Source organism: Alligator sinensis, unplaced genomic scaffold (assembly GCF_000455745.1).
Source record: "Alligator sinensis unplaced genomic scaffold, ASM45574v1 scaffold985_1, whole genome shotgun sequence".
Lineage (NCBI taxonomy): Eukaryota > Metazoa > Chordata > Crocodylia > Alligatoridae > Alligator > Alligator sinensis.
Genome location: NW_005842993.1, coordinates 406,901 through 419,654, shown reverse-complemented (window position 1 = coordinate 419,654; position 12,754 = coordinate 406,901). Strand labels below are relative to the sequence as shown.

The following is a 12,754-nucleotide window of genomic DNA, read 5'->3' as shown; positions in this document are numbered from 1 at the left end:
TTGTTTTGCTTCTCCATTCTATCTTATTTTTCTATATTCTACAGCTGTCTACATTTTGTCTTGCTTAAAACACTTGTTTACATTGCCTCTGTGCTCATTCCACTTGTAGCTAATGGTGCCTATTTGAAAAAAACAATGGTATCAGTTGTGTCAAGGCAGCTTACAGGCCCACAGCAGGTGCAGAGAGAAGTGGTGGCAACAGGTGCTTGTATGGTTATGTCATAGTAAGTGTCTGCTTAGACCACCAAACCTGGAAGAAGTTTCCATATTTCAGGACCTGGTTTTCATGGAGGACTTCAGTTACTATGACATCTACTGGGAGGGTGACACATCAGTGCAAAGCAGTCCATCAAATTTTTGGATTACATGGGGGATAGCTCGTGTGACAACCACCATGAAATGAATGAGTTCAAGGTCCTAAGGGGAGGAAGGAAGGAGAGCAGTGCAATAGACACTGGATTTCAGAAAAGCAGACTTTAAAAACCTCAAGGAATTGAGGGGAGGAGTCTAGGAGAGCTGGTTGTACTTTAAGGAGGCTTTGTTAAGGGCACAGGCACAAATTGTCCCCAGGCAATGCAAGAATAGGAAATACAGGAGGAGACCTGCCCAGCTAAACAATAAACTCTTCAGTGAGTTGAAACTTGAAAAAGAATCCTACAAAGAATGGAAAATTGGACATCTAACTAGGGAATAGTATAAGAGTATTTCATGAATATGCAGTGAGAAAAATCAGGAAGGCCAACAAAGGATTTGAGATACACCTAGCAAGGGATGTATATGGCAATGAAAAGGGATTCTACAAGAATATCAGAAGTACAAAGATTAAGGAAAGTGTAGGTGCTTTACAGAATGCAGAGCAATCTAATAATGGATAATGTGGAGGGGGGCTTAAGTGTTTAATATCTTTTTACTTCCATCTTCATGAATAAGGCCAGCTAACCAATGATAAGTACAGCTGGCAGTAAGGGTAGGGGAGGAGACAAGCAGCCCAGAACAGTGGCAGAGCGGGTTAGGGATTGATTAGAGAAGCTAGATGTTTTCTGTTGGCAACAGGAGTATGGAAGGAGCTGGATGAGGTAATTTCTGAGCCATTAGCTATAATTTTTGAGAATTTCTGGAGGTCAGGTGAAGTCCTGGTTGACTGGAAAGGGCAAATAGAGTGCCCATCTTTAAGAAAAGAAAGAAAGAGGATTTGGGGAATTATTGTCAGTCTGAATTCAGCACTAGGAGAGATTATGAAGCTGGTCATCTAGGATTCTCTTTCTAAGCACCTGGAGAAGAAAAAGGTGATCAGGAACAGCTAATATGGATTAATTAAGAGCAAAGTCAGGCCTGATCAATTTGATTTTCTTTTAGGACAAAGTGACAGGCTTTGTGGATGGGGACGGGGGGGCAGGGGGGGATGGAAGTGGATGCTATATACCTTGACTTTAGCAAGGCTTTTGAGGCTGTCTCCTATGACATTCTTATTAGTAAGCTAAAAAAAACGGTCTAGATACACGTACTGTAAGGTGGAGGTATTTGGATCATCATCCTCAATGAATAGTCATTAATGGCTTAATATCTAGTTGTGAGGATGTATAGAGTGGGATTCTGTAGGGCTCTGTCCTATGTCTTGAATTGCTTAATATCTTAATTGACAATTTGGAGGGTGGGAAGGAGTGTGTACCTAGTGAAGATGCAGATGACACCAAGTTGGGTGGAATTGCAGATGTTCTAGACTGTAGGGCTAGGACTCAGAATGACCTTGGTAAACTGGAGAAATCATCTGAAATCAATTGGAGGAAATTAAGGAAGGACAAATGCAAGGTCCTGTACTTGGGGAAGAACAATTACATGCACAAATACAGATTGGGGAATGACTGGTTAGGCTGTAGTACTGCAGAGAAGGATCTAGGAGTCACAGTGACCATAAGATGAATATAACACAACAGCTTGCTCTTTTTCCAGAAAGGCCAATACTTAACTGAGCTTTATTAATAGGAAGGTCACTTACAAATTCAAGAAAATGAGTATCCTGTTTTGTTTGGTACTAGTGAGGCCTTTGCTGAAGTACTGTGTCCCATTTTGGGCTCCTGACTCCAAGAAACAGGGGAAAAATAAACAATAATTTACTGGAGATCAACACATTATATTAGAGGTCTAGGAAACATGCCTTATGAGGAAAGGCTGAATGAACTGGGATTATTTGGTTTGGAGAAAATTAGACTGGGGGGAGAGGATTTGATAACAGTCTTCAAATATCTGAAGGGTGGTTACATAGAGGATGGAGGTAGACTCTTCTCTCGGGCTTCAGGTGTCAAGGAAATAGTGGCCTTACATTGCAGCAAAGGAAATTTAGGATGGATATTAGGAAAAACTTTGTGACTGTGAGGGTGGTTAAGCACTGGAACAGACTACTCAAAGGTTTTGGAATCACTATCCCTGGAAGTTTTTCAAAGAAAATGAGACAGACAGGACTGGGATGGTTTAGTCAGGGATGATACTGACCTCCTGAGGTACCATCCAGCCTAACTTTCCCATGATGTTGTGATTCTAAAACAGAACTGAAGGGGAGCATAGCTATATACAGGGTTTCTTTTCCTCCTAGTCTTATTGGCTCTATACAGACAGTCAAAAAGCCCGAGGCACAATCAATTCAGTCTAGGCAGCTTCCTCTAAGCTGCACAGAGTGAACCAATAACCAACTGACCTGATTGGGAAAGGCAGGGGGAAGCCTGCACTGACCCAGGCCAGTAGGCAGGGGGTGCTAAAGCATGTCTCTCAGTCTGCTGGCCATTGCCAGCCCAGCCAAGTGTCTCCAACCTCCTGCTGTCACCCTACAGGAGGTTAAAGAGCCCCCTGTCTGGGTGCTGGCCACCTTGGGGGAGCCTCCCCCTTAGGAGGTATCCCCCAGCCTGGGTCCCCCAGCCCAGGCAGCCCTGGTGAGCTGAGGGGAATTCCTCCCTTTCCCCTTCCCAGCTGCTGGAAGGAGGGAGGGGGGAGGGCTGCTGAGGGTAAAAAAGCCCCCACACAGGGACTTTCCCTTCCTCCAGGTGCTGTGCAGACCCTGGCTAGGGGGTCTGTTCCCCTTCCCCACCCCCCATCCCAATGGACTGATGGACACAGACAGGAAGCAGGCTAAGGAGCAGAGGGGCAAGGAAGTCCCTGCTCTACTGGACCAGACAACATAGTCCAGGGATGCAAAGCATCCTGGGATGCTGGGGGACTGTGAGTTATCTTGAACCAGGAGTGGATCTGGGACAGAAGTTCCATAAACTGGTTTGACCTAAATCAGTTAAGTATGATACTACATCCAACCAGGTTTATCTTAAACTGGTTTTGGCCATTTTGAAAGTGGCTTGTGTGCACTGAACTTCTGTTGTATTACAGGTTTAAACCAGTTTCCGATCACTTTAACTGGTTTATGTGCAACTTCTGTTCCTAGCCATTATGACTTGAACCAAAAAAGATCTTGTAGGATCCATGTCCAATGAGTGGATCTGAGTTTTGATGATAAGTCTCTTAATTTCAAATCATGTTTATTCTACCACATATTCCTAATAACACCTAATAATGTATCAATTTAACTTTCCCAAAGAATGAGATTTTTGCAATCTGTCATGCATGTAAATTCTGATAAATTATAATTGATTTGCTGCCATATATACCAGGTATGTCAGAAAATCATGGTGTTATGCAACCTGACAGAGTGCGGATACTATTTGCTAGTGTCTGGAAAGGTGGCTTGTGATGATCCTTAAGAAACTGGGTTTGTGTTCTCTTTTCTACTTTGTTGTATTGTACATATGTTTCCTGCTTGGAAACATATGTACAATACAACAATCCCCTCACTAATGGTGTTATGCAACCTGACAGAGTGCGGATACTATTTGCTAGTGTCTGGAAAGGTGGCTTGTGATGATCCTTAAGAAACTGGGTTTGTGTTCTCTTTTCTACTTTGTTGTATTGTACATATGTTTCCTGCTTGGTCTTCCTCACTAAATCAGGGATGTGGCATTAGATCTTCCATCTTCCATAGGATGCCAGTTTTACATTTGAAGATATATTTTGTAAATTCACTATTTCATTGAAAGCTTTGCGTCAAAAGTATGTCATCTTTCTAATGAAGGCATCAGTTCTCTGCAGCATTTAATGGACACTTGAGATAAGTACGTGTTAAAGCAGTTTTATATATTATCACATTTCTGTTTATCAGCTCTTACGCATAAGATGCTATACTTTTCTTAGGCCTGAGATGTGCAAAGTAGGTATCTAAAATATTTCTATTGTATAAAAATAGATTGAAAATATCCATTTTTGGCCAATTTTTCAGGCTTTATGTATCATGAAGAAATTTATGACTCCAGTTTCTCCCCAGCCTTTATCCCTTTTGCAATTAGCTTGTAAAGTACCAGTATTTCTACTTTAAGAAAAAGGCAGTAAAAGTGGACAGCTCATACGTTGCTATCATCAGTAAGTCATCATCTAAATAGCAAAATTTTTACAACACTCTAGTGATACTATACTTCTGCTCTTGCTAGGGGGATACTGAATAGAACCCTGTTCTTAGAATTTTTAAAATGATAATCATTCTGAAGGGAAAATAATGACTTCAGCATTGAACCAGTGAGTTATACTTTGGGGCCACTTTAAGGATCCATTAACTGTAGTACTGTTGGTTTATAACGAAACACCTATGAAACACATGGGAGAAGCAGCCAGGAAATTATAATGAGTTCATTTTTTATAATCAGCACTTCTGTGAAACACGTGTGGAGTGTTCACAATGATGGGACACAGTGGGGTCATTATTTTCAATAAAAGCTGGTGAGAGAATGGATTGGAAAATTCTGGCAATGGAGATTAGTTTAGAGACTTTTAGTAGCTAGAAATGCCATTTGGAGGGTGGGGGGGTGGATGGGGACTGCACCAAGGAATGTGTTTAAAGATGCAGGGCCAACTTCTGATGGTTTCTGATGAGGTTAAGGAGAGTTACAATTTGGGATCAGAATTTATCCCACATCAAGGGACAGTTGAGCAAATCAGTTAAGGAACTGGGTTTTTTTCCCTTGTGGTGTATTCCTAGCTTTAATTATTTGCCAAGTGTTCTTGAAGAAGTGTAATATAAACAAGAATTGATGTCTTGCCTCCTTGGGGCTGTGTAGGTCATATTCTGAATGCATTCCTACTGTATTTGTTGGCAGGTTGGTTTTGTTTTTTTTAATCCAGACCTGTGAATAAAGCACTTGTTTCAAACGTGCTGATTTTTAGACACCCCGGAAGATGTGCATTATCCCACCTAGCTAAGAATGTATTACCTGCGTTATGGAAATACCCAAGGATCATCACCATGGTATGTGTGTGGCTTACACAGAGACCAGTCCATGCCCCAAAGGTCTTACAATCTAGACAGTCAAAAGGTGAGAATAGAAAATCATTTTAGTACCATTTCAGAGATGGGGAACTGAGAAGCAGGCAAGTTAGACTTTGCATGGTTACTCATGATTGAAATTTGTTTCTTTTTCAGGGAATAGAATTGGATCTCCTGGATGACAGTCCAGGATCTTCTTTATAAGACCAACTTCCTATTAGGAGCAAGAAATAACTTTTCATTACAGAACAGTAGATAATTTGAAAATAACTTACATTCATACTAATGTTTAACATTTTTTAACACTAAAATTAGATATAAAAATTCAGTTGATGTTTGCAGAGTAGGACCTGGGGTTTACAGTAGATCATAAGCTGAAGATATGCCAAGAGCGTGCTCGTGTTGCAAAAAAAAGCCCACAGCATACTGGGTTGTGTGAATAGAAGTGTCACTTGCAAATGAAAAGAAGTGAGTCCTCCACTCTATTCAGCACTGGTGAACTATGTGAAGTTCTGCATTCAGTTTTGGGTCCTATACTTCAAGCAGGTGTAAACACATTGGAAAAAGTCCAGTGGAACAGCAACAAAATGATTAGGAGCCTAGGAAGTATGATTTATGAGGAAAGGGTGAAAGAGCTAGGGTTATTTATTCTGGAGAAGCGAAGGCTGAGGGTGGGGATTTGATAAGAGTCTTCAAATACATGAGGGGAAATTACAGAGAGGATGGAGATGGTCTTTTCTCTGTGGCTGTAGGGGACAGGACTAGGACCAATAGCCTGAAGCTTCAGGAGGGGAATTTTAGGTTGGAGATTAGGAGGAACTTCCTGACTATGAGAGTAGTCAAAAACCAAAACAGGCTATCTAGAGATGTTGTGGAATCTCCATCTCTGGACATTTTCAAGAGCAGGTTGGACAGACACTTGGATGGAATGGTTTAGTTGGGGATGAACTTGCCTTGACAAGGTGGTCTGGACTAGATGACCTTGTGAGGTCCCTTCCAGCCCTACTTTCCTATGATCCTATCTGAAAAACTGATGAGAGGGAAAAATGGTCTTGCTATTTTTCTTGCTATTTCTTGCTAAATGCTTAGGTTAAGATTTCTGAGATTGGCTTTCAGTTCCTGTCTCTGCATGCTTTTTGGGTAGGGTGATTATATGGGATAATGTGAAATCTGGAACACTGCCCTTCACCTCTCAAGTCAGTGGTGATGCTGCAGGCAGAGTTGGGGGCAAGCTGGGGTGGTGCAGCTCTGCTGTTACTATTCAGGGAGCTAAGGGAGTCAATGGCTTGTTATTGACTCATTGTTCTTTACTTCACAGGTGTTAACAATCACCTTCCCTTTTTAATGGTCATTCCACTAATTAAGCTAACCTATTTTAGGAGAATTTTGCTGTTTGTTAGGGCTTCCTATCTCACATTGTGCTGTTCCACATCCCTCCTCTGTGCCCTACACCCAGGATGCTCATTTTAACTTTCACTAGACAGCCAGGACAGCAACTGAAATCCATAACTGTCCTGGCCAAACTAGGACGTATGGTCACCTTATTCTTAGGTGATGTTGGACAAGCTTATTTCTGTGCTTCACTTCCCTGTGTATAAAATGGGAATAACTCCTTCCTCTACAACCTTGTGGAGCTTATCTACAGTTACTAGTGGTGCTCCAGTATCAATTAGATTTTCTACGTGTTAGTTGCTGTATTAAATTGTCTTCATACAGCTTGGAGTAGAAGATATGTTCCTTTTGTTAAAAGGTCCAAAGTTATGGAAAAATAAATGAAAGGATTATTTTGTCTTTTTGGATATTATATTTAATATCTAAGAATGAAAAATAATAGAACTAAGTCTTTAATACAGGATTTGAGTGGTACCCAAAGCACTGTCTGATATTTCTTGTCTGTTGAAGAAAATAATTAAAGCTGATAAATAAAATGCCAAATTCCTTCTTCTAGACTGTTTCAGGTCTGTATGAGTGCCATGAGGAACAGAAGAAATGGAACCTTTGAGAGTTCCAAACTCCTTTACTCCAGTATGTCTCGAAGCACAGACGTATCATACAATGATAGTGTAAGTAGAACTCATTTCCTTGGCACTTTGGTGTGCTCTCCCTGGGAATCAAAGCACACTGATGAGGATACCATTGTACACAGATGGCAGAGAGAGATGTATAAGTAACTTGCAGAACTTAAAAAAAATAGTATTGTATTTTTATAGCTAAAGGCCTTTAAAGGTATAATAAATGGTAGCATATTCAATGGATGTGTCAGAATGCTAGCATATGCTTTTAAAAGTTTTTTTATGACAGTTCTAGCTGCAAGAATACCAAGTGAATGTTTCTGACTTGTATGGGTAAACTTCATTTACAGGCAAACTTCTGTCGGCATTGGTCATGATCTAATTTGAACTGTGGTCTCCAGAAATACATGACTAAAGCATTTACCCCATATTGCTGTCTAGGTTCTGGGAGTGTTTCCTTCGTGCTAGGAAAAATGCAGTCTTGAACATAACATTTACAAGTTAGGTGGCTGTAAATAAGAACTAGTGTTCAACAGTCTTTGAACAAAAGATGTCATGGGCTACTCATGGGCCCAATGTGTGAATTTTGGGAGCTTCCCATAACCTACACATTTTTCACATGATCAGATTGGTGAATTTTATTTGATGTATTACTATAGTTACTTGGATACCACAGTCACTTTCCCCCCAAATTAGCCTTCCAAAATTAGGATATGTGTCTTACCTGACACAGCTGATTTTTCTTTCCACAATAGAAGCATGCAGATACTGTATGACGGGTATGATGCTGCTTCTTTTCTTTCTTTTTCCTCCAGCAGCTGCATGGAGGAGGCAGTGGAGTTCAGCAAAGACAGGGGGGTACAGTGGTACAGTCACACCCTACTTTGATTCTTATGTCACGCAAATTTTAAAGACAACTCCCTAGCAGCAGCAGTAACATTTCTATTCAGGCAGTGCTGAGGGAGTCACTTGACTTTGTGTCTTATTATAATCTACCTGATTCCTGCTAATTTCTCTTCACTCAACAGTTCTTAATCACGCTCTCCTTTTTAATAGTCTTGATGTTCCACTAATCAAGTTATCTTTATGGAATTTTGCTGTCTATTATCTACACCTCTCTCTCCTATCTCACAGCCCTGAATATTATTTTTTTATCTTTTTTCAAAATCCTAGATCTGCTCATAGAGTCATATCACCTGCAGCAGATAGTTTCAGGTTTTGGCTGAGCAGATAAGAGGTGCTGACAATTTAGCTGTGAAAGGAAGGCTGAGTGAGCTGTAAATTAGGCTCTGTCCCTGTTTTATATGGCCATACCTATGGAAAAATATTTTCTTCTTCATTCTGCCTTCCCCAAAACAAGGCGCATGTCTTATTTTGGGTGTGGGATATGTGAGAAAATATGGCAGTTTGTAAAATGCAGCTTGTATTTATGCTTTGGTAGATTTGATTGGCTTGAACGTACAGCAACCAAAAAATGACAGCAACCTCCTGTCATTCCAAAGGAAATTCTACTGCAACACTGAAAACTTCTGGTATTTAATTAAGCAGAGTTTTATTATTCATTAGGCAATTAAGGAAATGATTAGAAACATCCTTCAAGCAACTTGGAAACTCTGGATTCAACTGTGAAACCTCAGTTCTTTCCTACTAGTGAAACTCTCTTGCTGGGATGCCTGATACTGCATTCAATTAGCTCCTACAGAAGGAGATTTCAGTTGCATTTATACAGGGGGAAAAGGGCATTTTAAAGAAATGTCAATTCTACTTTTTTCTCCTTCATTAACAGGGGTAGGGCTTTACCAGGACTCAACTAGAAGTGGCCTCCTGGGCCACTTAAACCAGTTCCCTGTGTTCACAGGCAACCATTTACTCAAAGATTCCTGAAAATCATCTACCCTGGCTCCTTATACACTACAAATAAAGGCACAAAACCAGAAATACCAAGAATACCTGTGAAAGAACAGGGGATACTCACCCGATGCATCCTCCTGGCTATGAGCTTGAGGCCTCCACGAAAAAAGTCTCCACGCTACAGTGGGAGCTGCTGGCACATACCCAATCCACTTTAACACCTTGCCAGGTGAAGTGGATTGGGGGATCGCACTGGCTGGAGCAATATCTGGGGCCGGGCAGAGGGCCAGAGTCGGGGAGAGTGAAACTGGAAGCTGGCAGGCAGAGTGAAGGATAGCCACATCCCACTTGAGACTGAAACTCCAGGAGCAAGGAAGAGACCGGTAGTCTCGTGGGCTCGGAGGAGCCCTCATCCAAGGGAGGGAGAGAGTAAAAGAAGAATGCGGACACTCTCTCCCTCGGCAAAATGTTCTTTTTGTTAATTAATCACTGTCGCTCTATAATCAAGCCGGATACACCAGCAATGAAGGTAGAGGAACGAGAGCCATGGGGTTTGCCTCTGTCCCAGCCCAGTTCCCTCTGGTTGGTTTTCTCTCTCTCTTGGGGGGATATCAAGTTGCTCTCCTCCGGCATTTAATTGGCACCAAATGTGGCAAGAATTTACTAGGAAGAGAGAGGAAGAAGCGGATGCTCCCCCTCCAGGTATGCCTTGCCCTGATTAACTGCCTCCCGAAAACAATCAAGCCAGGTGTGGCAGCAATGTAAGTAAAGAAGAGACACAATCCATCCCAAGGGGGAAGGCTCAGCCATCCGTGAGAAGATAGATTGAATAAAAGGAGTTGTCTGGGCCCCAAAAAACCCAGAGAGGGACCCTGGTCCAGTCCATTTTCTTTTCAGTTCCTCAGTTCATTTGACGTTCTTTTTTTTTTCTGTTCCGCCGGTGCAGAGATCCTAGCGTGAACCAGCAACCAGTGGCGGTTGGGCGATGGCATCAGCCCCTCCCTCTCTCCCCCTTCCTTTACATCTTCAAGAACCATCAAACAAAAAAAGTTGTGGCAGGCAGGAATAAGGGAGAGAGCGACAGGGAGAGCCACCCCAAGCCAGCTGAGAGGATACTATGGGCGGGGGAAAAAGACCGGCAAACAGCTGTCAGGTGTGAAGGCATGCTCCTCTCCACTGAAGTGACCCAACAATACCCTATAATATGCCACAGAGGGAGAGAAAAGCACTGCCAAAACCTAACCACTGCAATGGCAGAAAGGTAGTTGCTTAGTAAATTCTCAGAGGATCCTAGGAAGAAGACCAAACCCCATGCTACAGAGGAAGACAAAAACCCTTATTGGCCTTGTTAATATGATCTGGGGGAAAAAATCCTTCCTGGTTCCAAATTTGGCAACCTGTTTGGTTCTGGGCAGAACAACAACACCGTCTTGCCAGGTGTATGCAAAGTTTCCCAGCAGGAGCACTGGAGCACCTCAGAGCTGTGACCATTATCCAGTACTTCAAAAGAAGAGGTAAAAAACACCCTCTCCACCAATAAAAACAACAATGTACTGTACTGGAACCCAAAAAAGCACTCGAGAGAAATACAATTCTTGATCCTTGCAGGAAACCATGGACAAACATGGGTTGCTTGGCAACTATCAAACAGCGAAAGAGTTTATTTTCTATATTCCAACCTGGGCATTGCTAATACTTGAATCCACATGTCACATTAGGATGATTGTTGAACCAAGAACTCCCTTACCTATCATTCTATTCCTTCCATTAACTTATTCAGTTTGATCTTAAAGCAATTCAGGTTCTTCACCTCCACTACTTTGCTTTGAAAACCCTTCCAAAACCTTACACTTCTGATAGTTTGGTAATTACAAGAAGAATTCAAATCTAAATTTGTTCATAACCAACTGGGAACCATTTGCTTTTTCTGCCAGTAGTATCTTCCAATGTAAATGGCTCGTCTCCTCCTCTGATACTCACTCTGTGAATGTATTTGTAAAAATTATCATATCCCCTTTCAATCTTTGTTTTGTTAAGGTAAACAAGCCAAGTTTCTTTAATCTTCCTTTCTAAGACAGTCTTAGCTCCCTTAACCATCTCAGTGGTTCTCCCTTGTATCTGTTGTATTTTAATCTCATCTTTTGTGAATACTTGTGAACAAAACTACGTCCAGTATGCTAAGTGGTATCTTGTCAATGTTATGCACAAGGTTAGTCGGATTTCTTTGTCTCTACTGAATCCATCCAGTCTAGTATACTCCAAAATTCCATTGGCCTTTTACATCACCACATCATGCTGGTAGCCCACATTCATATTACGATCAACCAGTACACCCAAGTTTTACACTTCTTCATTTCTCTCAGCTGACGAGTCCCCATCTTATAGCCAAAGTCCCTGTTATTTGTCCCTAAGTGCATGATATTGCTCTTCATGCCAGAGTTGGCTCCATCCTCTCATCCTCTCTTTTCATACTGGATGCTCTTCTCTTCTTCTGTGCCATATCAACATCTCATCTTGCCTATTGCTTTTCATTTATCAGCATGTCAGACTGATTCTTCAGTTCTGTTTCGACTTCAACAGCTACTTATTTCCTCTGCCACTTCCCTATATTCACATGCCCTCATAGGTTTCTCCTACTCTGTTTTGGTTGGTATCAGAGGCTTCTCATATGTACAGCTTCACCACTCCTTACTTCCATCACTTGCTTCCTATATTGTTTGAACTCCATCATTGCCTTCAGCAGCATTACCAACCCTTTGATCATCTTCTCTCCATGAGCAGCCTCAAGAGATACTTCAGGTATATGAAGCTGGCATTAGGAACCTGTTCAAGGATGTATATCCCATTACCCTCACTTTCCCTGTCAGTCTTGGAAACTTCTCCATAGATGTTACAATTGTCATCATCTGTTCCTCATATGTGAGTGTGTGCATGCACATTTGCGTGTGTGTGTGTATACATGTACATCCACATATTAGGCCTGTGCAAAGCGGCTAGTATTTGCTTCAGATTCAGCCGATTTGGGGGACAGTGATTCGATTCGGTGATTGGAATCGCTACAACGAATTGATTCGGCCAAATCTGATTCGGAGATTTGGCTTCTGCAGAATCTCCAAATTACTCAGGCCCATCCCCGACATGCTTCCCCAGCCTGGCAATGGCTGCCCCACTCACCCCAGCTCCTGGCACTCTGTGGGGAAAAAAAGCCCAGAGTCAGCGGGGGCTTCTGGGCAGGGGGGCGATCCCCACTGCCCCATGCTGCATGGGGGGGCTCTTCATGAGTCCCCCAATGCCTGCCCCGCTTCCCCAGTCCCGCCCTAGATGCCCCGCCCACCACGGTTCTGGCCCTTTAAGAAAAGAACAAACCGAAAAATCCTGGGACTCACTGTTCCTGCCGGCAGGGGGTGATCCCCACTGCCCCATGCCATGTGGGGGGCTCTGCACGATCCCCCCAAAGCCCCAAGGCCTCTGCAGGAGTGCTGAGTCCTGGGGTTTTTCTTGTTTTTGTTTTTTTTTCTTAAAGGGCCAGTGCTGGGCA

At 42.3% G+C, this 12,754-nt stretch overlaps 1 protein-coding gene across 1 annotated transcript in view; it reads left to right on the top strand.

Moving 5' to 3' along the window:
• The first annotated feature begins 7,317 nt into the window (after positions 1–7,317).
• Positions 7,318–12,754, top strand: part of TRPM8 (transient receptor potential cation channel subfamily M member 8) — a 119,640-nt gene continuing 114,203 nt past the window's right edge. Inside the window, exon 1 of the mRNA XM_006036639.2 lies at positions 7,318–7,416. Coding sequence (XP_006036701.2) covers positions 7,318–7,416 — 99 coding nt within the window. The remainder of the gene's footprint in view (positions 7,417–12,754) is intronic.